Consider the following 26,897-nt stretch of genomic DNA (forward strand, 5'->3'; position numbering starts at 1 on the left):
TCCCCTGAAGCCCACTCTTAATTTTTCCATTTTGATTATCTGCTGTGTGTTCTCCCACACTTATCTTCATGTTCCTGTAATCATACCAGTTCACAGAGGGGGTTTTTTGGCCTTGCTTCACAAAAAATGTATCATATTATATTCTCTGCATCTTGCTTTTCCTACTCAAGACAGCTTGGAAATCCTGCCAACCCATCTGGGTCTATTTTATTCTTTATAAAGGCTGCATAAGATGCCATGCTGTAAATGGACCGTAATTGATTCAGCCGTTTCCCCTGTGAATGGGCATTCACTCTGTTTCTAACTTTTTGCCATTCAAAAATCTGCAGTGGACTGGGTGCGGTGGCTCACACCTGTATGCCCAGCAGTTTGGGAGGCCGAGGCAGGCAGATCACTTGAGGTCAGGTGTTCAAGACCCAACCTGGCCAATATGGAGAAACCCCATCTCTACCAAAAATATAAAAAAATTTAGCAGGGTGTGGTGGTGGGTGCCTGTAATCCCAGCAACTTGGGAGGCTGAGGCAGGAGAATTGCTTGAACCCAGGAGGTGAAGGTTGCAATGAGCCGAGATCACGCCACTGCACTCCAGCCTGGGTGACAGAGCAAGACACTGTTTCAAAAAAAAAAAAAAAAAATCACAGTGAACATTTTTATGATCAGGTGTCTTTAATGATGTAAAAAAGCAAATTCACAGGAAAGGGTAAAAGTTTGCTCTTACTCTGTTTTGTGTTACTATAACAAAGTACCACAGAGTGAGTAATTTAAAACAAGAAGAAATTTATTTCTCATAGTTCTGCAGGCTGGGAAGCCCAAGATCTAGGGGCCACATCTGATGAGGGCCTTCTCTCTGCGTCATAACACAATGGAAGGCGTCACATGGCCAGAGAGTGCACGAGAGACAGAGCGAGGGACGGTGGAACTCTCACTTTTACAACAAAACCACTTCTGCAATAACCAACACACCCCTGCGATAACAGCATTAATCCGTTCATGAAGGCAGACTCCTCATGACCTAATCAACTCTTTTCTTTTCTTTTCTTTTCTTTTTTTTTTTTTGAGACACAGTCTCGCTCTGTTGGCCAGGCTGGAGGGCAGTGGCGCAATCTCAGCTCACTGCAACCTCCACCTCCCAGGCTCAAGCAATTCTCCTGCCTCAGCCTCCTGAGTAGCTAGGATTACAGGCATGTGCCACCACACCCGACTAATTTTTGTATTTGTAGTAGAGACAGGGTTTCACCATGTTGGCCAGGCTGGTCTCGGACTCCTGACCTCAGGTAATCCACACGCCTCGGCCTCCCAAAGTGTTGGGCTTACAGGCGTGAGCCACCACGCCCAGCCCTAATCAATTCTTAAACATCCAACTTCTCAACACAGGTCATTGGGGGATTAAATTTCCAACACATGAACTTTGGAACACATTCAAACCATAGCAGGCTCCTTTTCAAATAAATTTATTGCAGCAAAAAAGTGAACCAATTTAAAGAAAAGTGTGAGGCACAGGGCCAGGCAAAAGTGGTAACAATGGGCCGGGTGCGGTGGCTCACGCCTGTAATCCCAACAATTTGGGAGGCTGAGGTAGGCAGATCACTTGAGCTCAGGAATTTGAGACCAGCCTGGGCAACATGGGAAAACCCCGTCTCTACAAAAAATATACAAAAATTAGCCAGCATCGTGGCAAGCACCTGTAAGTCCTAGCTACTCGGGAAACTGAGGCACGAGAATCGCTTGAACCCAGGAGGTGGAGGTTGCAGTGAGCCGAGATTGTGCCACTGCACTCCAGCCTGGGCGACAGAGCGAGACACTGTCTCAAAACAAAAAAGGTGATAATGATGTCTGAGAAACGCTGATCTTGCATTCGGCCCTCTGTGAAATGAGGCCTGGATGGAAAGACGGTTCCAGGTAATTTCTGCTTTTGTTCCTGTAGCACAGAAGTCAGAGAACAGAGAAGCCAGATTCCCTTCTTGGGATAGGGGATGGGAGAATGCTTGACACAAAAATAAAGCCCTCGAGGTTATCCGCTTTCAACCAGCTGCCTTGGAGCTGGCAGCTGCTGCTCACTCATTCATTCAGTCAATCAACAAACACTGCCTTGGACACCGTGAGGGACACAGGGCTGACCCAGCCGTGGGCCCTGCCCTCTAGGGTTTTCTGATCTAGGAGAACACATTTTTGTCTTTATGCATGAGAAAGTGGTTTTCCAGACCCAGAGAGAGAGATGATACAGAGCACACACATCACATTCACACACACAGTCGTAATCACATATGCACACAGTCCCTCACACACACTCATATGCACACACCTCACAGTCATACACACTGCAGCCATCATTCAATCCCCCTCCCCCACCCCATGTAGTAACATTGAAAACTACGCAGGAGCACTGGGACGGTTGCTGTGGGAACCGGGATTCTGAAATCCTAACTTGTGGGCATCTGAATTCTTGCGCTGAACATTCTAATTTATCAGCCACAGAGTTTATGCTCTGAATTTGGAGTCATTTCTCCTCCAGGGGCTCAGGCTGGGCAGACAGCCAGGGAGTTAGCGAGGACGGCAATTAGAGGGCTGAAGACTTTCTGCCTGATGATGAAGAGGCCCACACGGTTTCCTGGAGAGGGCTGTCTGCCAGGGTGTGCACGCGCACATGCACAAGCTCAGGCTCAGGGGGTATGTCCGTGGAATCTGCTCAGGTGAAGCTCCAGGAATGTGTAGTGGTCATGTCCGAGTCTTCAGCCTCTGTATCAGTCAGGCCAGGCTAGGCAAGGCTGTAGCAACAAGGACACCCCCAAATCTTCATGGTTTAACATGATAAGGGCTTACTCCTTACTCACACAAAATCCAAGCTGGGTCAACATCCCCTTCCCTCTTGCAGTTCCTCCGCAACCCAGGTCCTCTAATATCCCTCAACAGGGAAGACGTAAATGGAAATGGCTCACTGCCTCTTCCCTGCTTTGGCTCAAAAGCAGGCAGACGTCTTCTGCCTAGGCTTCAACCAGCCCAACCTAAGTGCAAGAGAAACCAGGAAATGCAGAGGAGTTCATAGGCAACCACAACAGTCCCTGCCCCAGAGCCTCCCTTTGTGCTTTGCAAGCCCAAACATCCCAGCCCAGAGGGGAGGCAAGTCCTTGGAGACAGTTTAAATCTGGGCTCTGCAGCTTGCTCACTGGGTGGCCTCAGGCCCACGCATCAGTCGGGGTCCCACCAGGAAACCTAGAATAGGAATTTAAAGGGGACTTATTTACAGAAGAACTGTTTACAAAGGGTAATGCAGTAAGTAGAATCTAAGAGCAACTTCTGGCCAAAGGAGACACAACCAGGGAGTGGTCAGTGAGTCCGAGTAGGAGACAGTCAAGGAGAGGTCACCTTGAATAAGCAATGTCCTTCACATGAGGGACACAGCCTACCCGAGGGACCACACAGGGAGGGCCAGAGGAATAAGTGTCACATCTTCGCTCTCCTCACTTCTGCCTAGCTCTGCTAAGGCTCCCCATTGGCTGAATCTGACAGAAGCCATAAGGCCCAGGAAGACAGGGGTTAATCCAAACAGATCAGCCTCCCAGGGCAGAATGGATAGTAGCTCTGGTGGAATAAATGGACCCTATCTGGCAGGGACAACTGATTTTTGCTTTTGGAGCCTCCTTTTCCTAATCTGTAAAATAAGAATGCTAACACCTGCCTCATTGCATTGTTGAAAGTAAATGGAATAGGCCAGATGCAGTGGCTCATGCCTGTAATCCCAGCACTTTGGGAGGCTGAGGCAGGCAGATCACCTGAGGTCAGGAGTTCGAGACCAGCCTGACCAACATGGAGAAACCCCGTCTCTACTAAAAATACAAAATTAGCCAGGCGTGGTGGCGCATACCTGTAATCCCAGCTACTCAGGAGGCTGAGACAGGAGAATTGCTTGAATCCGGGAGGTGGAGGTTGCGGCGAGCCGAGATCAAGCCATTGCACTGAAGCCTGGGCAACAAGAGCGAAACTCTGTCTCAAAAAAAAAAAAGAAAGAAAGAAAGAAAGTAAATGGAACAATATATGCAAATATGCAAATACCTGTCCTTCATGAATGCTAGTTTCTTAGTGTCTGAAGGCACTTTGCAATCCAGTGGTTCCCAGTCCAGGATGTGCCAATTATTCTAAAGTCTGGTATGAAATTCTCAAACAAATTCTACAAACAAAATTTTCTTTTTCTAAATCACTCCCACTTTCGAGCTTTTTCTATATGTCAAGTATTTCATAGGCTGTCTCATTTCAGTCTCACAATATTTTCCTAAGAATCATAGCTGAAAAATTGGGACTGGCACAGAAAGATTAAGTCACCCATTCATGGTCACGAAGCCACTTTGTGTGTCTGGCCCCAGTGCCCACTGCCTTTCCTCCCTGTTCCACTCCGATTTCTGAAGATGTGTGTGCAATGAATAGGTAAAGCAGAGGATCCTGAAATGCCAATGTTTGAGAACTTTCCCTACCTTGAAGGGAGGCCAATGCACCCAAAGTTGAGGACCACGTCTTTTCCAAAGGCCTCATGTAGCCACCACAGGCTCCAGGAAGTGCCCCCTGCTCATCAGGGTTCCTCTGTGGTCTCCAGGCCTGAGCTCACTCACCCACCATGCTGCTGCTGGTTCATTTCAGGTCATCCATCTCCAGCCCCACCTGACCAGCTCAACACCAGCAGTGCAGAGAGTGAGCTCTGGGAGCCAGGTGAGCAAACATTCCCTCTGGGGGTCCATGATCAGCTTTCTGTAGGTGGTCCCCCAGGGTAATAAAGAAGGGAAATGGACATTTAGGATACCAGGGAGGCTCCCTGACTTCAGACAACACTTCTTCCTGACCCATCACCTGAAGTTCCACTATCAATTCGCTTTGAGATCGTAGAACTACCATTTTTGAGAGGACACTGATAAGTCACATACAGGTGGGCAGGTATGCCTGGAGCATTTTAAGGGGATTTGTTGAGAACAGGCTAGAGTTCTTGGTGGGGGAGGCAGGGTCCTTCATTTACTCAGCAGACGTTTATTAAGGACCTACTGTATGCAAAGATGCATGCTAGCACTGGGGGTACAATCCTGGGCTAAAAGGGGCAAGTGGTTCCCATAGAAGGGGTTCTGGGGAAGTGAGGACCACCATCAGCTGAAGCAGCCCATCATCAACCCCATGGCCAGCCCCTTCACAATCCTCCAAGGTTCCCTAGTCACTGTGACAGCCTCTAGGACAGTACCCTCAGAGGAGCAGAGGGGCCTTCAGGGGAAGCATGCTCCCACTGGACCAGGGCCCCTGAACTCACAACTCTGCCTTTCTTTCACAAACGGGTGCCCCTGGAGACAGGAGCAAGTGAGGAGGGTTTCTGGGGGGCTGGACCCCTAGTTGTCTGTCACCCATCTTAACCTCTAGAGTCACTCCCAAGCCCCACCTTCGGCTGACTCTAAGGAGAACCACAGGGTCAGGCCTCAAGGTGGTCTCAGGGATGAGCCAGCCCGGCTCCATTTTGCAGACTGGAAAGCTGAGACCCCTAGCCAGGCAGGGCGTTGTCAAAGTTCACGCACAGAGTCAGTGGCAGAGCCTGGGCAACCCCCTGCCCAGGCCCCACCGGTCTCAGCTCTCTGGTCTGACACTTCCAGGGGAGCGGCTTCCGGTCCGTCTGACAAACGGGAGCAGCAGCTGCAGCGGGACGGTGGAGGTCCGGCTCGAGGCGTCCTGGGAGCCCGCGTGCGGGGCGCTCTGGGACAGCCGCGCCGCCGAGGCCGTGTGCCGAGCACTGGGCTGCGGCGGGGCGGAGGCCGCCTCTCAGCTCGCCCCGCCGACCCCCGAGCTGCCGCCCCCGCCGGCAGCCGGGAACACCAGCGCAGCAGCTAATGCCACTCTGGCCGGGGCGCCCGCCGTCCTGTGCAGCGGCGCCGAGTGGCGGCTCTGCGAGGTGGTGGAGCACGCGTGCCGCAGCGACGGGAGGCGGGCCCGTGTCACCTGTGCAGGTACGAGCGCACCCCCTACACGGGCCCCCACCTGCCCCACTCCCCAGGCCTTCAGCCACTGCCCCTGGCTCCAGACCCTGGACGCAAGCCTCGCCCTCCAGACCTCCACCCCCACCGCCTACCAGTGCAAACGCACCGGGTTCCCACACCGGAGGACGACCTCGAGTCATTTCCAGATCTGAGCGTTTCCTCGGATCTGGCCTCCAGACTCCACCCCCACACTTGGTTCCTAGTCCCACCCCTGGGTTCCCAAAGCTAACCCGGTCTCTAACCCCACTTACTGGGCCCGCCGCTTCCCTGTCCCCGCCCGCTCTGGGTCTCTCCTTCCCTTTCGCCATATACATAAACATGCCAGGTTCACAGGGTCCCTTAGCGCTGTGGCTCCCAGGCTCCCAAACCTGCCCTCCAGGCCCCGCCCACCAGGTCTCTGGTCCCTCCCACCAGCCTGCGGCTCTACCTAACCCATCTGCAGTCCTGGGGGAATTCCCAGTCTTGCCTACCGGGCTACAGCCCTCTCACTGGGTCCACAACACGCTCACAACTCTCCGGCCAGTCCAACCATCACCCCAACCCTCCCTTCCTGGCCGGCTGCCCCAGCGTCCACAACCCCCTCCCACCCCTAGAGAACCGCGCGCTGCGCCTGGTGGACGGTGGCGGCGCCTGCGCCGGCCGCGTGGAGATGCTGGAGCATGGCGAGTGGGGATCAGTGTGCGATGACACTTGGGACCTGGAGGACGCCCACGTGGTGTGCAGGCAACTGGGCTGCGGCTGGGGAGTCCAGGCCCTGCCCGGCTTGCACTTCACGCCCGGCCGCGGGCCTATCCACCGGGACCAGGTGAACTGCTCAGGGGCCGAAGCTTACCTGTGGGACTGCCCGGGGCTGCCAGGACAGCACTACTGCGGCCACAAAGAGGACGCGGGCGTGGTGTGCTCAGGTCAGTGGGCGGAGTCGCTGAAGCCCGGTCACTACCAACACTCACCATAGGCCTACTGGGCGCCAAGCCTGGAGTTAGTGCCGGAGAGGTGGTCCCTGCCCTTGAGATGTCACAGTTCAGGAGGGGAGATGAGACTGAGACAAACATAATTCAGGAGAGAAAGTGGTAAATGCCCCCAAGAAAGGCAGTCAGGTGGAGTCTAGAGGCAGCAGGCCATGCGGAGCTGTAGGCTAAGGCTGACCACCTTCTGGAAGAGGTGACATTAAAAGTGAGACTCTTCCCGAGTGGGAGTTGGCCACCTGCATTCAAGCAGCAAGGAGAGACTGAAGGGAGGGAGGCCTCTGAGGAGGCTGTTGGTCTGTCCAGGTGGGGCCAGAAGGTTCTGGACCAGCCAGTGCCTCTCTTTGATAAGCAGGAGATGGGGGAGGTGGGGGTGTTAAAATGTAGATTCTGATTCAGTAGGTCTGAGGCAGAGCTCCAGAGTCTGCGTTTCTAACAAGATCCCAGGCAATGCCGATGCTGCTGCTCCACAGACCACACTTATCACAGCAGGGTTGGCCAGAGCAGATGGGGCAGGTGACAGGGGGACACAGACACAGGAGGGAGAAGACACAAGATCTGGAGACCAAATGGCTGCATTGGTGCCTGCACTGGTGGGTCTGGGCTGGCGGGAATTTCTGCCCAAAGGATTCTGACCTGACTCTGTCCCCTGCCCCTTCCCTGCAGAGCACCAGTCCTGGCGCCTGACAGGGGGCGCTGACCGCTGCGAGGGGCAGGTGGAGGTACACTTCCGAGGGGTCTGGAACACAGTGTGTGACAGTGAGTGGTACCCATCGGAGGCCAAGGTGCTCTGCCAGTCCTTGGGCTGTGGAACCGCGGTTGAGAGGCCCAAGGGGCTGCCCCACTCCTTGTCCGGCAGGATGTACTACTCATGCAACGGGGAGGAGTTCACCCTCTCCAACTGCTCCTGGCGGTTCAACAACTCCAACCTCTGCAGCCAGTCGCTGGCAGCCAGGGTCCTCTGCTCAGGTACCCCATCCTACTCCACCCCCCAGATTTGAGCCAGAATTCTACCTGAATCCATGTCCTAAAAACTTACAGTCCAAGGACCACAATAGGCACCAGATCGGCAATGGCACATATGGCATAAGAAGGACTATTGTCCTTACGGTGCCCAGGCAGACAGTGCTAATTCATCGAGGTATTTTCAGATGCTCCACTCAGCCCCAGAATGATGAATCATATATGAAGACATTATATGCTAAGCAATGATTCCTCTTGACTGGGATTGACTCAAGAGTTGAAACCAATTTGCCATCCCAGGCCTGGTGATGACAGTAAAAATAATATTAGCAGGCCCTAGTAATAATATCGGTGACAGCTTCTGGAACCCTGATCATATGCTAGGCATTGTTGAGCACTAAGTAGCTCTTATTTCAGCTGAGCCTCATACCCACTCTATGAGTTGGGTTCTACCATATCTCGCCAAATCTAAGATGGCATTGTTTATAAGTCACACCATTATTATTTTATGTACCATAAAGAAGAACAAACACTGCCAAAATAAACCACCAAACGTAATGACTGAGGCCATGATCCCAACTTCAGACGTGTTAAAGTTTGAAAAAATGTGAGTGCTAGATAGATCTGAAGAAACATATTTGCATTCTTACAGCGTTCAGACACCAGGTTACAAATTCCAGCTCTGCCATTTACGAGCAAGGAGGCTTCCGACAGTCCCTTAACCTCCATGTGTGGATGCTGATACTAGGCACTTCGCAGGATAGCTGGGAAACCTGATAGTATCTGCTGAGGGACTTCTAAGCTCATTTCTTTGTGAGCCTACCTGCCCATTGGGAATGCAGATTATGATAATGAAGATAATGTCCGCTCTTCATCTCCCTAGGCTGATTAAGAACAAACTGAAACTGAATGGAAAACGGATTTGTGGTCTGTAGCAGCTTACACAGAAAGAAGGGATAATTCTATTAGCCCTTTATTCTAACCAAAGAGCCTTCCCAGCATTTAATCCATGAGTTCCTCCTTACTGTGGGGGGTGGGGTAGGGGAGGGAGGTAAGTTTCCTTAGCCACGTGTCCCTGATGGGAGCACAACCCTAGTTCTGGGTCACTTGTCTGTCCCATTCAGTTTCTAACCCAAGGCCTGGCACACAGTAGGTGCTCAGTAACATGCAATGAGTGACTGGGCGGTGCTTTCTGACAGATTCCCGGAGTTTGCACAATCTGTCCACTCCCGAAGTCCCTGCAAGTGTTCAGACAGTCACTATAGGTAAGTGTTGCTGGGTACTACACGGTTTCTCAGAAGCTTGGACATCTGTGTGTGTGTGTGTGTGTGTGTGTGTGTGTGTGTGTTCCTGTGCACACCTGTGTTGGGGTGGAGGATGGTTTGGTCCTCATCCTCCACCTCCAGCCAATGGACTTGCCTCCCCAGGGCTCTCTGGGTGGCATTTCTGCTCCTTCTACATCCCCTCCTTGCCAAGTCAGCCCATAGATCACTGAGTCCTGATACTTCCTGGACAGAAGTCCATTCCCCCACTTTCCTGTGAGATGCTGGAGGGCAGAAGGAAAGAGCTGGAGAGAGCTGATACCACCTCAAGCAGGGGTCAGGGTCGGGGCGGCAGGGGGAGGGTGATCTTGGCCCAGCTGGGTAGTGGGAATGCGGGCACACAGCCCTGTGTTCATAACAGGCCAGACACTGGGCCTAGTGCTTTATAGCCATTATTTCCCAACCCTTTAATCCTCTTGGTAGCCAAATGGGAGAGGTCTTATTATAACCCTTACATCAAGAAAGGAGCTGAGGCTCCGAGGCTGAAGTCACAGCTGGAGATTGCTGGCCAGAACTGACAACCAAGGCTCTGAATTCCAGATCCATTCTTGGTCTACCCACCAGCTGCGTGTAGCTTGGCTGGCATCAGAGCAGACTCCCAGGACTCAACTCCCAGCTGTGCCTCTTGCTAGCTGTGCCCTGTTGGGCAACTCGTAACCTCTCTGAGCCTCAGACACCTCAATTATAAAATGGGGGTGGTAAGCATATAGTACTTTCTCCTAGCATTGCTGTGAGGCTCCAGTGAATTAATTTTTGTAAAGCACTTAGAACAGAGCCTCAAAGACAGTAAGAACTGTCCGAAAGTCTGCTGTTGCTATGAGCATTTAGTTCAGGCATTGAGCCCCTTTGCAGTACTGGGATACCCACAGGACTCCCTTGCTCTGCCTCCTAGCTCTCTGTCATCTTCTCTCAGACACCCAGAAGCAGTGAACAGGGGTTTGGGGAGAGGGCACAGAGGCCCTAGCCATAGATGACAGCACAGAGAGGAAATGAAATACACAACTGCACAGGCTGCCGGGCGAGCTCCTGCCAGGCCGCGCAGGCAACCTGCACACGCTTTCTCTCCCTGAGGTTGGAGTGGGGATCCATGCCATTCTGGAAGGGCAAAGAGTGAAGCACAAAGAGAGATCCAGGGACCACACTCCGGCCCTTGGTCCATCAGCCCCTCCCTCGGCCACGGCCCTCTGGACCCACATTCACGGGTCTCCCCATGGCCGCAACACCCAGCCTCACTCTCACATCTGCTTCCTGCTGCCAGATCCAGCTCCCATCCTGGCCCAAACTTCCCCATTTGCAGACAGAGAGGGGAGAGGAGAAAATGAAGACAGGGAGAGGGTTCTCTCCCAGGGGAAGCAGACTCTGCCCCCAGCAAAGAGGTCTGGATGATCTCATCTCCCTCCCCGTTGCTGTCACTACTAGTCTTCTAGCCCTGTGGTCTGCTCACTCCAGGAACCCTCCTCACTGACCCCTGTATCCATTCTTGTGCTTCGCATTCTTTTAAGCAGAGGGGAGGCTGAGGGAGGGGGAAGGCAAGAAGTCACCCCAGAGTGGGGCTGCAGAGGTGGGAGACCCTGAATCCCAGACCCCACTCCCGTCCTCATGGAGGGGATGTCTGGTGGGAAGGAGGGGAGACTCAGGCACAGCTCTCCTGATGGTCTGTTCACTGCCAGAGGTGGCTCAGAGTCACTGTCTCTGGGAAGTCAGCGTTGATCTTCCCCCACCGAGAATGAAGTGCCTTTTGTAGGGCCTCATGCCCCCAGTGTCGCTGTTCAAACCTCCATCACAGCAGGTGCCTCATCATACTGGATTGGGTTACTTATTGATCTCTCCACTAGACAAAGCCCCTCAAGGCCTGTGATACTGTTGTCTTATGTGTAGCCCCAGGGTCTAGGACCAGGCACACAGCGGGTACTCAATAGTTGTCTATTGAACAAAGACTACATACTGAAGAGCTAGCAGACAGATAGATCTCTGCAGCCTGGTGGCCAGAGTTCTATTTCAGACAGTAATTCATTTAATCAATTGCTCATGCATTCAATATGCATTTATTGAGCGCCTAATATACACCACACACTTAAAAGCAATGAGAAAATTGGAAAAAGGAAGCAAGGATGAAGATAACATAAAAAGGGAAGCAGGTCAGCTTTACAGAGAATGGAAAGATAAGAAGAAGGGTGAGTGCCCATTCCTCTTTCTTCCTGAATTGGAATTCTTGTTTCCAGAATCTTCTGTGACAGTGAAAATAGAGAACAAGGAATCTCGGGAGCTAATGCTCCTCATCCCCTCCATCGTTCTGGGAATTCTCCTCCTTGGCTCCCTCATCTTCATAGCCTTCATCCTCTTGAGAATTAAAGGAAAATATGGTAAGTGCAAGGTTCTGGGAGCCATGGCCATCCCAGGGGGATGTGAGCCTTGGCAGAACCCCAGCAGCAGTGGCGTGGTCCAGCAATGACCACCCGGCCCTGGCCCTGGGGAGATCCCCAAGGTGGAAAGGATTTTCCCAGCATGCCCAGCAGTCATGGACGCACCAGCGGGGAGAACCAGACTGTGCATGTGTGTGTGTACCTGTGTGTGTGTGTGTGTGCGCGCGCGCGCGCACGTGTGCCTGTAAGTGTTGGGGGAATGACGAGGGTGGTGTGTCGATGAGAACAGAACTGAACCAGGTAGACTGGGAGAGGGCAAAAAAATGACTTGTAGAATTTCTGCCTCCCGTCCCTCAGCCCTCCCCGTAATGGTGAACCACCAGCACCTACCCACCACCATCCCGGCAGGGAGCAATAGCTATCAACCGGTCCCCATCACCATCCCCAAAGAAGGTAGGATGTCCCCCATCCTGGGTGTGGGAGGGCTGGGGAGGACAAGAAGGGTGAGCTTTCTGGAAGGTCAGCACCACTTAGGTCCAAGACGTACACACAGCTGGAGATGAGATCTGGGCCAGCCCACTCCCGGCCCTGGGACCTTGAGCAGGCTCAAGTTGTCCCTGGACATTGAAGGGCAGATGACCTTCCAGTTCAGTCACGCTAGGACTCTAGAGTTTTGAGTTCTGGACAAATACAGGCTAAGCACGTTTTAGATCTTGGTTCTCAGAGGAAAGCTCTGTTCCGCTTTGCTCTGCTAGTTGGCTAGAAGGCTTGTGATATCATCATCCCTATCAGTGTCCTGCCCAATTGGCCTTGCGAAGCCCCATCAAGATTCTCCTAGAATGTGGTTTTATTTCATAGTTCATATTTTCTAAACAAAAAAACAAACTGGGGCTGGGTACAGTGGCTCACGCCTGTAATCCCAGCACTTTGGGAGCCTGAGGTGGGCAGATCACTTGAGGTCAGGACTTGGAGACCAGCCTGGCCAACATGGTGAAACCCCGTCTCTACAAAAAATGCAAAAATTAGCCGGGTGTGGTGGCGTGCACCTGTAATCCCAGCTACTTGGGAAGCTGAGGCAGGAGAATCGCTTGAACCTGGGAGGCGGAGGTTGCAGTGAGCCAAGATCACACCACTACACTCCAGCCTGGGCGACAGAGCAAGACTCTGTCTCAAAAAAAAAAAAGGGTCAGTCATTCATCCTTTATGATATATGGATTTATACCTCTTGCAGAGGAATTTGAGCTTAATCACCTTGCATTATGAATATATTCAATCACCTTTATCGGAAAGAGTTCAATGACATAAAAACTAATACAAAACTCAGCCAAATATTATAAATATCCTTTGCACAGAGAGTCCATCTATATGAAAAGAGAATGTGAATACAGCATCTAGCATAAGGCTTAGCACAAGGCAGCTGCTCACTGAATAGCACAGTCTAGAGGTTTAGAGCCAGACTGCCGGCTCTGGGCCAGGTAAGAACCTGTCTGTGCCTCAGTTCCCTCCAAGGCAAAATGGGGATAATAATGTACCCACTTCACAGAGTTATCATGAGGGTTAAATGAGGTAATACTTGTAAGTGTTAGAATAGTGCCTCACATATAGTAAGTGCTGTGTTAAGCGTTTGCTAAATAAATGTTTAGTTCTCCATATTGGAAATGAACGAAGGCAGCCTAGAAACTTCAGACTGGGTGGCTTGTACAAGATGGGCTACCCAGGCTGGGCACACTGGTGGATGCCTGTAGTCCCCACATTTTGGGAGGCCAAGGGGGATGGATCGCTTGAGCCCAGGAGTTTGAGACCAGCCTGGGCAACATGGTGAAAACCTGTCTCTACAAAAAATTCAAAAATTAGCTGGGCGTGATGGTGCATGCCTGTGGTCCCAGCTACTCGGGAGGCTGAGGTGGGAGGATCGCCTGAGCCCAGGAGGTCAATGCTGCAGTGAGCTGTGATGGCACCACTGTACTCCAGCCTGGACAACAGAGTGAGACCCTGTCCCAGAAAAGAAAGAAAAAAAAAGGGGGCTACTTGGTGTTCCCCTGCTATTCTGCCTCTCACCTCTGCCGTTCATACTCTACCATCTCTCCCTACGCCTTTCCGCCCACCACTTTGCCATGCCCTCGACTCTGTTCTCTCCCCAGTTTTCATGCTGCCCATCCAGGTCCAGGCCCCGCTCCCTGAGGACTCAGACTCTGGCTCGGACTCAGACTATGAGCACTATGACTTCAGCGCCCAGCCTCCTGTGGCCCTGACCACCTTCTACAGTGAGTGCCTGGCCGGGCTCCCGAGGGCCCACCTACCTGAATCTGGGAGGGAGCCCCGAGGGGACCGTCAGGTCAGTAGTCCCACCTAGTAACCCCTGCATGATGCGGACAGAATCCCCCTGGTTACCCACTGGATTGACTGTAAATGGTCCTACACTGACGTTTGCACCGTGCTTTGTGACCCTGGGGTCATCTCGATGTCTCAGGACATCTCCACTCTGACCTCTGTCTCTCCCATGTTTGTCTCTGGGCATGTAAGGTCTTAAGACCAGGCCTTTGACATTCACCTGAAGATGGCTCTCTGTGTGAGAGCGGGGGAGTGCGGATGAGAGACACAGTTGGCAGGGGTTCTCGCATGCCATATCCCTCCGTGTCCCATCCTGCCCTGTCTGACCCCATCAGCCCCACTCACTTCCTCACCTCCACGCTCTTGCCAGCTTGTGCCTCATAGCCAGCTCTTTTCATTGCCATCTGGGGATAGGAAGAGGAAAGATAACGCTGAAGGCAGTTCCCTGGCAATGCTGGGAGGTTGGAATAGATCAGAGCGTCCCACACCTTATTGTGGAATCACTTGGGAGCTTGTCAAAAATTCCTGAGCCCCTCCCCACACCTAATGTTATCAGTCAGGATGAGAATTTGGCTGTGTGTGACAGAAAGCTCCAAATGACAGTGTCTTGAGAGGTTGGCAGGGGCCCAGGCCCCTTCTTTCTTGCTGCTGTGCAGCCCCTAAGATCTTGCCTTCATCTACATGGTCCCGAATGGCTCACCTCCATGTCCACATTCCAGGCAAGGGCAAGGGAACGATGGGATGCTGGAGATGGCCACAGATTCCCGCTCACAACCCAGCACCCAGGACGAAAACCCACTAGCTACAAGAGAGGCAGGGAAACGAAGGCTCTGTCCTGGGCAGCTGTGTCCAGATAAAAGCCAGAATGGATATTGGGGAACAGACAGCCGTCCCTGCCCCGCCTGCTAACCCAGGGCTTCTGGGGGGTGGGACACGGATGATTCCACTTCTTCTGGCCTGTGGACCAGTGTTTGGGCGCCACAGGGATGAAGTGTCTGTCGAACCTGAGATTCCGAGCCCAGGCATATAAGATGCAAGACTGAGAGTCCACAGTGCTATAACATTGAAATTAAAAGTCAGTGGTACCCGGTTCAAAAGAGCTGACTCCAAGATCCCAGATACTCATATCCTCAAGACTCTATAAATCTCTGATTCTGAAACGTGAAGGTGCCACAGAGCCTGTGATGCAGTGATTCCAGACCATCTGGGTTTCACTCTAGGAAGGCTTCTTGAAGGAGCAAACATCTGTCCTTCTCCTGCCCAGAGCTGCCAGGTCACAAGGACAGAACCAAGACTCTTGATACCTCTCTAAGTAGCAGGAGGGACAGCTGGGGCTGGGGGCTGGGGGGTTGTAGGGCACTAGAGTTTCTGGCCCCAGGCTAGATTAAGGCGAAGGCTCTGCTGGATTGGGATATGAACCTGGAATTTGATGGGAAATGCTAAGCCCTCTCTGCCTCCGGAGTTGTCCTCCCACCCTATTCAGCCTACCCAGGCCCCGGGAAATCCAGCCTCTTCTCCAGGCTCCTAAATGATGAGGTTGAGCCTTCACCCCTCCCCACCGCCGCCTCTGCTTGCAGATTCCCAGCGGCATCGGGTCACAGATGAGGAGGTCCAGCAAAGCAGGTTCCAGATGCCACCCTTGGAGGAAGGTGAGTCAGGATGGGGAGGGGTGTGAATGGCAGTCCCACTTCCAGAGAGTAACTCAGCTCAGCTTGAGACCTTCCAGCAGGAACCTCCCTCAATGAGTCTTTCCTGACTTTCACAAATCCTATAGGCAGTAAGTGCTTTCTGAAGTCTGACTTAAAGCCCTCTTGCTGCGCTGCTTCTTTCATCACCATTCTCCCTTTCCTGCCTTAGGACTTGAAGAGTTGCATGCCTCCCACATCCCAACTGCCAACCCTGGACACTGCATTACAGACCCGCCATCCCTGGGCCCTCAGTATCACCCGAGGAGCAACAGTGAGTCGAGCACCTCTTCGGGGGAGGATTACTGCAATAGTCCCAAAAGCAAGCCGCCTCCATGGAACCCCCAGGTGTTTTCTTCAGAGAGGAGTTCCTTCCTGGAGCAGCCCCCAAACTTGGAGCTGGCCGGCACCCAGCCAGCCTTTTCAGGTAAGCTGTGCCTCCCCCGAGCCCCCATCCCATAGCCAGCCTGGCTGGAGGAGGCATAAAGCTGGGAGCCCTGAGTCAGGCTGCGGTCAGGATTCTACCCAGTTCCGCAGCCATTCGCTGTGTGCCCTTGGACACATCTCCCATCTCTGGGCCTTCACTTTGTCATTTGCCAAGCTAGGGACTTGGCTCTCGTGAGTCACGTGGGCCCCCCAGCTCTGGCAACTTGAGAAGTGGCTGTGTGCTGGCAGAGGGTGACTGGTTCTGGGGGTTTCCAGCAGGGCCCCCGGCTGATGACAGCTCCAGCACCTCATCCGGGGAGTGGTACCAGAACTTCCAGCCACCACCCCAGCCCCCTTCGGAGGAGCAGTTTGGCTGTCCAGGTGCCAATGTCTGGGGAAGGGATGTGGGAGGGGGACAGAGAGGGACTGGAGAGTAAATGAGTGGGGAACAATTGGATGCATTCGCTCAAGGGGAAAAGGAGAAAGGAAGGGTAAAAGAAGAGAGGGAAAGTCACTTTTTAAAAAACAAGCAAGGCCAGGCATGGTAGCTCAAGCCTGTAATCCCAGCACAAGGCAGGAGGATTGCTTGAGGCCAGGAATTTACGACTAGCCCTGGGAACATAGCAAGACCAGTCTCTACAAGACTAAAAACTAAATATTAGCCGAGGGTAGTAGCACGTGCCTATAGTCCCAGCTCCTCAGGAGGCTGAGGTGGGAGGATCGTGTGAGCCCAGGAGATCCAGGCTGCAGTGAGCTATGATCGTATCACTGTGGATCATGCCCCTGCAGGGTCAGAGCAAGACCCTCTTTCTACAAGAAAACAAACACAAGCACAACAAGAATATGAAGAGGTGGGGAAAATGGATGTGGACGGGATGGAGAAATAAACAGGTTGCTTTGATAAGAAGTGAGCTCCCTGTTAGTGGAGGCATTCAAGCAGAAGCAGCTGGTTGGCTCCTTGGGGGAGACTGTGGTAGCAGAGGGGCTCCCAGCATTCAGTCGTCCACCGTGTCGTGCAGTGTGCCATTGTGGAGACCATAGCCCTGAACCAGACAGACGAGCACTGTCCTCAGTGCTGATGTTCCAGCCAGGGACACGGCCGGAAGCAAGATGATCAGATGGCTTCATGCAGCATCCCATGGGGATAGTGATGTGGAGCCAGAACCACTCAGCTCCGTCCCGTGGGGCAGCAGGGGCAATGACTGGGTCTCCCACTAATCTGGGCCTCTCTGCCCACAGGGTCCCCCAGCCCTCAGCCTGACTCCACCGACAACGATGACTACGATGACATAGGCGCAGCCTAGGCCGGGGCCAGCCGAGGCTCCTGGGGTGCCTCTGACCCTCTGGCTTCCTGCTCTACCTACTCTCTTTCCCCTTCCCCACCCTCTCAGCTCACCTCCCCATGGAGCTGAGAGGCCTCCCTTGGATAGATGGAAGGAAACGTTACACCTTGTACCCCTCGGTCTCCATCCATCAAGCCAAACCTGCTGCCACAGCCCTCCCCCGGCCCCAGATAGCAGCCCCAGGGAGGATGCTGCCTCCAAGAGGTGTGAGCCCTCTGTCTCAGGGATGAACAAGCAGAGTCTGGGCTACCTCTCGACAGCTGGTGGAGGGGAGTTGAGGAGCTGGACTGGATGACTCTGGAGGCCCCTTCCAAACCTCAAGTGTCCGGCGCTTTGATTGCCTGAGTTTCTGACACTTCAGGGCCCAGAGGTCCTGCGAGGGGCAGAACTGGACCCCCATGCCAGTGCTGCTGCAGGAGGGCCCACATACTAGGGTCTGCTGAGCTGTTGTCACTGATCGGTGGGCGCTGGGGGGATGGGGTAACACACCAGCTGTCCCAGGCTTTGCTCCGGGCGGTAACTGCACTTGGGCAGGGAATATAGCCTTCCTGGGCACAACTAGCTGACAATGACAGGTTGACTGTGTACCCCCAACCAAGGAGCTGGGGCCCAAGGCCAGTCCTGCCCCAGAGACACTCCAAGTCCGCCAGGGGCACAGACCAGTTCTGCAGTGACTGTCCCTGGACAATGGGTCTTTATTCTGAGCTTCCTATGGTTTACAAAGAGGGCCCCAGCCCAGCCCCACCACAGATCCCAGAGATAGGGGCCCAGTCTCCATGGGGGCAGGAGCATAGAGATGTTTTCCAGGAAGGGGCTCAGAAGCTGCACTAGGCCCCGAGTTCCCATGTGTCTCCTTGAATTGATGAGGATGCTCCTGGGAGGGATGCATGACTATGCGGTGTTGCACCCGGGGCTGCAAACGTCTCCGTGCAGCCCCCAGAGAGAGGCCCACGGGCTCAGACCAGGCTTTGTTGTCCTGCTCTGAGTATCCTGAGATTAAACTGAATTGCTGAATGAAACCAGGGCGTGGAATGACAATTTCTTAAACCTCATAGAACCCAGGCTGCATGTGTGTGTGCACGTGTGTGTGGCATGTATGTGCGTGTGTGTGTGTGTGTGTGGCATATGTTGGATACAAATGAGACAAAGAGTTGAGCTCAAATCCTTTATTTGGGAAGTAATCCCAGGGAGCAGCAGTAAGAAAATGAGGAAGAAAGAGGGGGAAGGAAGGAAGACAATGTTCATGAACAGGTTGCTATTATGGGCAGCCAGAGCTCAATGGTGCTGGGGACCTCTGGGAGACACACCTCAGAATTGTCCCACCAAGGGGGCAGGGAGCTGGGATATTGACCCACCCTCTCTGCCTGTCATTGGTTGAGGAGACATTAACCCCCAGCCCCAGCACTACCGAGCGGCCTGTGAGTGAGCTGGGCACACGCTGTGTCGGGAGAAGCCACAGGCAGAGGGTCAGAGGCACATGCTATAAGGAACCATCTTCCATGGGAATGGTCCAGGAAAAGCACCAACAGCAACTGCTCCATGTTCAGAGTGTGTGTGTGTGTGTGCATGTGTGTGTGTGCGTGTCGGGGAGAAGTCAGGTTGTGGCAATGGTGGGGGCAACTCTATCTGTTTAGGAGGAAATGCTAGGGAACTGGAAAACCCACGGTGGCTCAGCACCATAAAAAACACTGGGGAGGCCGGGCACCGTGGCTCACGCCTGTAATCTCAGCATTTTGGGAGGCCAAGGCAGGAGGATCACTTTAGCCCAGAAGTTCGAGACCAGCCTGGGCAACATAGTGAGACCCCGTCTCTACCAAAAAAAAAATTGAAAATCATCCAGGTATGGTGGTGCACACCTGTAGTCCCAGCTACTTGGGAGGCTGAAGCAGGGAGGTCGCTTGAGCCCAGGAATTTGAGGCTGCAGTGAGCCATGAATGATCACATCACTGCACTCCAGCCTGGGTGAGAGTGAGACTCTATCTCAAAAACATTTTTTTAACACTGGGGATAGGAAAACAGAACCTGACAGACTGAGAGGCAGGGTCTATGAGAACTCAACCTCACTGCCTCCCTGGGCTGCTCCACAGCAGCCCTGGGCTCAGCGGCAGGGGTTACTGCACTGAATGAGTTCCCGCCTGAGCCCCCAAATCTTCAAAGGTAGTATAATTCCAGGGAGTTTTATGCTTAGAGTTGCCTGGAAAAGGATTGCACCACCCCAGAAGGAGGTGGGGATGAGGCTGGTGGCGCTGGAGGGGACTGGAGCGGATCCGCACTGAGGAATCGGCATTGCCTCCAGTCCTCTGCCCATTCAGGGCTATGACTTTAGCCCTGCTGCCATGGCCAGTGCCCAGCTCTGCCTGCGGGGTGAGGGTTGGGGCTCAGGTTTTCTCCGAGCCGTCCCGGGAGGGGCGGATCATGAAGGAGGTGGGGCTGTGGGGTGGGCGGGGCCTGCTTTCCATTCACCTGTCCCAGAGGTGGAGAGAAAGCCGCGCTCCCCAGGGCAACCGTCACAGGATGTGGTTGGCAGTGTTGGGCCCCCTCCTCGGGCCCTCTGAACCCTCCCCACGGTGGCGGGGGATTCCTAGGGGAGGAGCCACTTCTGGGGTAGGTGGGGCAGACTCAGCGGCAGGGGGCTTGTGAAAGCCTGTGTTCAACTCCCCACTCCACCCCTCCTGGCAGTGTGGCCTCAGGCAAATCACTCAAAATCTCTGAGCCTTTGTTTGCTGTAAGTTGGTCTGTAGAATGTGTGGCCAGTAGTGGGTAACTCACAGGTGGTGGTGAGGGTTAGAGGGTTGGTAGTAAATGCCCCGTCATTGGTAGATTAATCACTGCAGGTGAGAGCGCTCCTTAAAAGGAGAAAGGGGAAGCCAGGAGGCACTCAGCAGTGCCTGGGGTCTTCAGTGCGTTAGCGCTGGGGGCAGGGCGGGGCAAGGGTTGGGGGAACATGGAGAATGTCTTGTCCCACTCTCATTTTACAGGTGAGGACACTGAGACCTAGGGTGGGAAAGGACCTGTCCAAGGTCACTGAGAGTTAGTAACAGAGTCACAATTCAATCCTTCCCCACCCCGTGCCCGCCCCAGCTCACACAGGGAGATGGCAATGCCTTCTGAGTCACCCCCATTTCTCCAACCTCCCCGGAGCTGCCTCTCTCACCCCAGCTCTCCCACCCAGGGCCCCCCACAGTCTCTGAGAAATTGGGAAGCTCTGCCCCAGCCCTGGGCAGTCTGGAGAAACAGCACCACACACAGTAAGAGGGCTGATCCCAGCTGGCCCCTGTCTCTATGTCTCCCAGGGACTCAGACCTGGGACCTGCGCCTTATTGAGCCGACATGGGCCAGGCCTGTGCTGAGACTGGGAAAGCTGAGATGAATGACAACCAGGCTCTGACCTGAAGGAGCACCAGCCTGGCAGGGAAGTCACAAACATAAGCAGGTGGCTTCCCCTCCACTCCTGGGAGACCTCATTATAATACGCCTCAAGGATCTGGGACAGGAAACACAAAGAGGCTCAATGGACTTGGCAGTGGAACCCAGTGGTTCCAGAAACATTGACGTGGGGGGAAAGGCTGTGTCCCAGAACGGAAGCACCCAGCAATTTGACTGACAGCTCTGCAAGCTCAGGCAGAGAGTGATGCACAGGGAATTCCTGGGAAGCTGATGCCTGATCTGGGTTGTAGAGGATGAATAGGAGTGAACCACTGACGTGGAGAGGGAAAAGCATTCCAGGCCAAGGGAATGACACGAGCGAAGACACAGCAAGAAACTGCATGGCTCGCGAGGTCAAGGGAGGTCCAGCTTGAGAGGAGATGAGGCTGGGGATGGTCAAGTCTCACACCAACCCCATTTCATGGGTGAGAAAATTGAGGCCCAGAGAGGTTAAGTAAAAAGCCAAGGTCACACAGCTAAATAATGACAGTGCTGGGACTTAAATACAGCCTAGCTTCAGAGTCTGAGTGTTAATCATGGCTCTTCCAGTGTCCCTGTGCCACCACAGCCACACGGCTGGGCATTATTACCAGAGCCCCAGCCTAGAATCTGGAGACACCGGCCTATCTGCCCACCAACAGCACAGGCACCGGCTGCATTCTGGGATACGGGGTTCGGGAATGTAGAATCATCACTACCAGGCACCCTTATAGAGCCAGCTCTGTGCTGAGCTCTGGGAGGCACAGAAAGGAATGGAGCCTGGCCCTTGCCGTTGGGGAGTTTACAGGACCTGGGGCAGAGAGAGACCAGTAACTGCCGTTCATCACCATGGTGATGATGACGGTGGGTAGCATTTACTATGTGCCAGGTATGTGTTGTTTCATACAATCCTCATAAGGGCACTCTGAGAAGGTATTATTCTCCCTAATTCGTAAATAGGGCAACTGAAGCCCCGAGAGGTTAGGTGACTAGCCAGAAGCCACACAGCTTGGCAGGTAGCACAACTTTTCCACCTCACTGCAAAGCCCCAGTGTGAAAACACCACGCCGCACAGCAAGGGCTCATGATAAGCATGTTTAACCCACATGAACTTAAGTGTGTGCTCAGCAGCAAAAAGAAAGACAAGGGGCAACCCAGCCCATTATTTCCCTTGGTTCAACAAACACCCAGGAGGAGACAGACAGGAGCTGTGGAGCCTCCGTTCCCTCAGATCCTGGAAGCCGTTCATCCTGTGGGTACCTTGCCATTCTGGGTGAGATTTTAGCTGTTGGGGATTCATTTTTCATACATGGTGGGCCTGAAACAAAGCCCACCATTTCAACGAGCTGCTCTAATGCTGCAGGGAAAACACCTGGTTTGGAGCCAGAGCAGGGCAGACTCACATGCAGGTGTCTTCCTAAGGGAGTGTTCTTTCCTTTCCCTCACTCCCTCCCTCCCTGTCTGCCCTCCTCCCTCCCTTTCTCCCTCCTTCCCTCCTTCCCTCCCTCCCTCCTTCCCTACCCTCCCTCCCTCCATCCCTTCCTTCCTTCTTCTTTCCTTCCTTCCTCCCTTCCTTCTCTTTCTCTCTCTTTTCTTTTTTTTCTCTTTTCTTTTTTTTTGGGGATGGAGTCTTTCTCTGTCACCCAGGCTGGAGTGCAGTGGCAGAGTCTCATCTCACTGCAACCTCCACCTCCCAGGTTCAAGCAATTCTCCTGCCTCTGCCTCCCGAGTAGCTGGGATTACAGGCACACATCACCATGCCCAGCTAATTTTTGTATTTTTAGTGGAGATGGGGTTTCGTCATGTTGGCCAGGCTAGTCTTGAACTCCTGACCTCAAGTGATCGTCCTGCCTCAGCCTCCGAAAGTGCTGGGATTATAGGCATGAGCCACTGGGCCCGGCCCTTTCTTTTTTTAAAATGGGAAATACCTTAACATTATTAAAACTCCAACAACATGAATTCATACCATTAAAATCTTGCCCCCTCCACCCTGCCCCTTCCTCCCCACCCGGCCCACCCAAGGTAAACACAATTGTGTCTCTGATGTAGAAAGAAGCAGATGTGAACCCCTCTTGCTGCCTACCCCTTCTTATACAGAAATGACGTCCGGGCACCCTCTTGGGCTCCTTGCTTCTTTTTACTTCTCTGGTATCCCAGAGAACATTCCTAAGGGAAGAGTGATGCTACCCATATTTGAGTTTCTCCCACATGCTGTCCAAGCAGATAACTTTTGCCTCATGTAGGGCTCCACCACACCACTACAGAGGCTGTGTGGACAGAGAGGAAGAAGCCACTAACTGCCAGGGTTTAGTGGGAAAAGCATGACAAAAGAGGGAACAATCAAGTCAGCCATTGAAGGTTGTGTAGGAGTTTGCTGGATGGATGAGTGAAGGATGTTCTCAGTAGCAACACGTGCAAGTATGGTGCATGCCGCCTGAAGGCCAGGGGAAAAGGGGGTGCGCAGGTGGGAAAGACCATGGGGAGCATCTCCAAGGGTCTTGTGTAACTTGACCCTTGTCATTGTCTTAGACCTGCTGGGAGTTGCGAGCAGTTTCTAAGGCAGGGAAGTGATCCGATGAGACGGATGCTCTAGAAAGGTTGCCGCTATGAAGCGGAGGGAGGTTTGATGGGGCTGGGGCCTGGAGGAAGGGAGGCCAGCTGGGGGGTGGTCAGCACTGGGAGATGGAGAAGAGGGAACGAGTTGGAGAAGGATTCAGGACTTGGAGAGTGATCACAGACATGGGAGATGATTTTCCAACACAGCAGCCTCCAGCCATGATGACAATATGACGGTGACATTAATGATAGCTTCGATTCCTGAGGGCACACTCAGAACCTGTGTGTCGGGCACTGTTCTGAGCACACTGCAGTTACTGACTCATGTATGCTCTCAACAGCCCCATGAAGAACCAGCATCATCCCCATCTTATGACTGAGGAAACAGGCTCAAGAATGTTCAGAGTTTTTCCCAGGGCTATCAGCTGGACATGGTGTGGCCGGGCCCTGGCTGCCACTGCCTCTGCCCTCCTCCTTTCCATGTGAAGGTACAATCCACACCAAAGGCTCACTTCTGTGCCTCCCAATGCCCAGCTGGAGCCACACACAGCTCTTCAGGCCCCACAATTAATTGGCATCCTCCAGACATCTGAGAGAGCCCAAGGGGACCAGGTCAGGAGCACGCTCTGGCAGGATTATCCCACCAGGGCCCACATGGATGTGGCTCCCAGGCTCCGAGGCTGCTCCCAGGGAGCACAGGTACGGGCTTTCCTTCCTTGGCAGGGCATCACCTGCGGGTCCCTAACCTTGTCCCCTGGAAACCTCACCTCCGACGTACACCTGTCCATCCCCCACCCCTCCCTATCGCCCCATCTGCGGTTTCCACTTCCGCCCCTCTCAAAGACCCTCTTGATGGTTCTGGTGAACGAACAGAGCGGCTGGAGCCCGTGTGGCCACCTGGCGTGGACCTCTCTTGGCCGCCGTCCCCGGCCCCCCGTCCTCGCTTCGTGAGGATGGGATGGAGTCTCCAGAGTGGGGAGGTGCAGGGGAGCCCCAGGGAAGGGATGGGTTGAAAGAAGCTTCAGTGGAAAGTTCATCTCCCACCACATCCTTCAGCTGTTTACCAGTTTGACGGAGTTCTGGCATCCTGACATGAAAAGAGGCTCACCTCTCACCAACATCATCGAGGAAGGACCGAAATAGCAACAAAGGGAGACAAAGGAGGGGGGCGGGGGGTGGGGAGAGAGAGAGTCATGAGACAGAGAGGAAAAGAGGAAGACAGAGGGAGGGAGCGGTGTGTCTGAGCAGACAGTGGAAGGCAGGAGCAGCCAGACAAAGCCTTTGTCTTCCCTGGCCCCGAACCCCGCACTTGCTGGACCCCTTACATTGTGGCCTCACTTAATTCTCAAAACCTCCCAGAGCCTTAAGGTCTCCTAACGTCTGTTACCTTCCCTGTGAGAAAAGTGAAGCCCAGAGAAGTCATGGGACTAGTTCAAGGTCACCCAGCTAGGACCAGGGGAGCCAGGTTCACAGCTAGTCAGTGCAGCTACCACGGGGCAAGCAGGAGGGCGGAGAGGAGAGAAGATGGAAAGGTGATAGGCTGGAGGGGGAGAGGGTGGGTGGGAGGCCGGGAGACCATGACACGTTTTGTCCTGGGGAAGGATCCCCCACCCCCTCCGCAGAGGACCCGGGCCCTATCCTGGCTGAGGGCAGGTGCCCCCTCCCTGGCTCCCTTCCCCCAGCTCCTCCCACTTGCCCAGCCACCCACCAAGTGCAGAAGGAGGGGGAGGGGAGGGAGTGGTCCCCAGGGCCATGGGCTCTGGCTGAGATTCATTTTCCTTCAAGCCCCCTGCTCACAAAGAGTCCCTCTACCTGCGAGGTCTCCTGCCTCCCCTCCCTATGCTGAGCCCGACCAGGCCCACAATCACTGCCTCCTCTTCATTCTTCCACACAGTGGGGAGATAAAATGATCCTCATCCAGACACTCACAGACACATTCCCCTCCATGGCCTCCAGGTCACACACACGGCTCTCCCTAGAAACACCAGCACTGGGTCCATGGGGCTCCGCTTCCTTCCCATGGCCTCCCCTCTGGGGTGACCCTCCCTCCCTCCAGGCCTCACTCTCTGCCCTGGTTTCAAGGCAGGTGAAGGCTGTTTCTTATCTGAGGATGAGATACTAAAATAACTGGAGTCAGTAGCCCCCCTCAACTTTTCTGCATAGCCAAGACACAGCAATACCCTTCATCGCATCACTCCGATAGTCACCCTCTTTTCCCCCTTCTGTGGCCGGTGCCGTGACTTCCTGCAGTCTGCTCTGTGTTTGCTGCCCTTGCCTGCAGCCCTCCCACCTTCTTGGCAACCTGAAGACTAGGTGGGTGCATCCTGCGTGCAGCAGGAGAGACTCGGTACATGCTAGAGATGTACAGCCCCAGACGCATGTCTGTCCCTGCAGGACCCTCTCAGCTCATGCCCACGCTCACCCTCTGGCAAGAACAACCCATCCTGTAAGAGAGCCCTTCTGTGGTCCAGGGCCAGGCAAGGCCACCCACCGCAGCCTTTCGTCCCCAGGCCACCTACCCTGGGGATAGCTAGTGTAGGGCTGGAAGTAGCCAAGTCCTCCGCTAACGTCAAAGCCCCTCTGGCTGTGGGGACCCCTCTGAAGTACATGGGTGATGGCAGTAGCATTAACCCTGGAGCTCTGCCCAGTAAAAACCCCAAGATCCCCTCCCTCCCTTCCTGTTCCAGGAAACTCACCTCTTCTGCCCATACTCAAGTCTTCCTACTGCTTTGTCAAGCTCTCTTCTCCTTTCCTGATTTTATGGCTTGTTCTTTCTTTCTTTTTCTTTTTTTTTTCTGAGCCAGGGTCTTGCCCTGTTGCCCAGACTGGAGTGCAGTGATATGATCATAGCTCACTGCAGCCTTGATCTCCCAAGCTCAATCAATCCTCCTACCCCAGCCTCCCAAGTACGTGGGACTACAGGCACACGCCACCACTCCTGGCTAATTCTTTCTTTCCATTCTTTCTTTTCTTCCTTTATCTCGCTCTCTTTCTCTCTCTCTTTTTCTCTTTCTCCTTCCTTCCTTCCTTCCCTCCTCTCCTCTCTCTCTCTCTTTTTCTTTCTTTTGACACGAGGTCTCACCATGTTACTCTCAAACGCCTAGGCACAAGCGATCCTCCCACCTCACCCTCCCATAGTGCTGGGATTACAGGCATGAGTCACTGTGCCCGGCCTGCCTGTTCTTTCACTGAGACATGTTTGAGATTTGCATGCACCTTGCACCCACCCAAAAACACACTTTCCTCCCAGCCCCTCACTAGTATCTGGCAGAGAGCCCAGAACCCTGACTCTGCCCCCGAGAGTGAGCTCCCTGCACACAGGCTGGCACAGCCTTGTGTCACCACTTTATTGACTGTTCTTAACTCAGTGACCCAAGGCCTGACCATCCCAGTGGGATGAAGCCCCAGGGGCAGAAGGAAGTTGATTTAAGGCAACATTTCTCAAAACTGTAATCCATGTACATCTTCACAGTTTTTGCTTTATGTGTAGACCATTTGTTCTTTGGGTCACTTGATAGTTTTTCTTTAAGTGGACTCACTTA

The 26,897-nt window shown here is 53.6% G+C and overlaps 1 protein-coding gene and 1 long non-coding RNA gene across 11 annotated transcripts in view; one reads left to right on the top strand and one right to left on the bottom strand.

Moving 5' to 3' along the window:
- Positions 1-18,413, top strand: part of CD6 (CD6 molecule) — a 48,748-nt gene extending 30,335 nt beyond the window's left edge. The window contains exons 2-13 of one of the 10 annotated variants that reach the window (XM_001144310.5): positions 4,630-4,698; positions 5,616-5,966; positions 6,590-6,901; positions 7,628-7,930; positions 9,124-9,189; positions 11,469-11,609; positions 11,967-12,062; positions 13,751-13,873; positions 15,518-15,589; positions 15,798-16,052; positions 16,328-16,432; positions 17,291-18,413. In XM_001144310.5, the coding sequence (XP_001144310.4) occupies positions 4,630-4,698; positions 5,616-5,966; positions 6,590-6,901; positions 7,628-7,930; positions 9,124-9,189; positions 11,469-11,609; positions 11,967-12,062; positions 13,751-13,873; positions 15,518-15,589; positions 15,798-16,052; positions 16,328-16,432; positions 17,291-17,355 (1,958 nt within the window). In that variant the 3' untranslated portion in view covers positions 17,356-18,413. Of the gene's footprint in view, positions 1-4,629; positions 4,699-5,615; positions 5,967-6,589; positions 6,902-7,627; positions 7,931-9,123; positions 9,190-11,468; positions 11,610-11,966; positions 12,063-13,750; positions 13,945-15,517; positions 15,590-15,797; positions 16,053-16,327; positions 16,433-17,290 lie in introns of all 10 variants that reach the window. The other 9 variants (XM_009460442.4, XM_016920983.4, XM_016920984.4 and 6 more) reach the window with 9 other exon arrangements.
- Positions 1,436-4,737, bottom strand: LOC134807351 (uncharacterized). Its single transcript, XR_010147561.1, has 3 exons — positions 4,467-4,737; positions 3,863-3,981; positions 1,436-3,002 (listed from the first exon to the last, which is right to left on the bottom strand). It is a non-coding gene; the product is annotated as an uncharacterized LOC134807351 (long non-coding RNA).
- Positions 18,414-26,897: the final 8,484 nt, after the last annotated feature.

Source organism: Pan troglodytes, chromosome 9 (genome assembly GCF_028858775.2).
Source record: "Pan troglodytes isolate AG18354 chromosome 9, NHGRI_mPanTro3-v2.0_pri, whole genome shotgun sequence".
Classification (NCBI taxonomy): Eukaryota; Metazoa; Chordata; class Mammalia; order Primates; family Hominidae; genus Pan; species Pan troglodytes.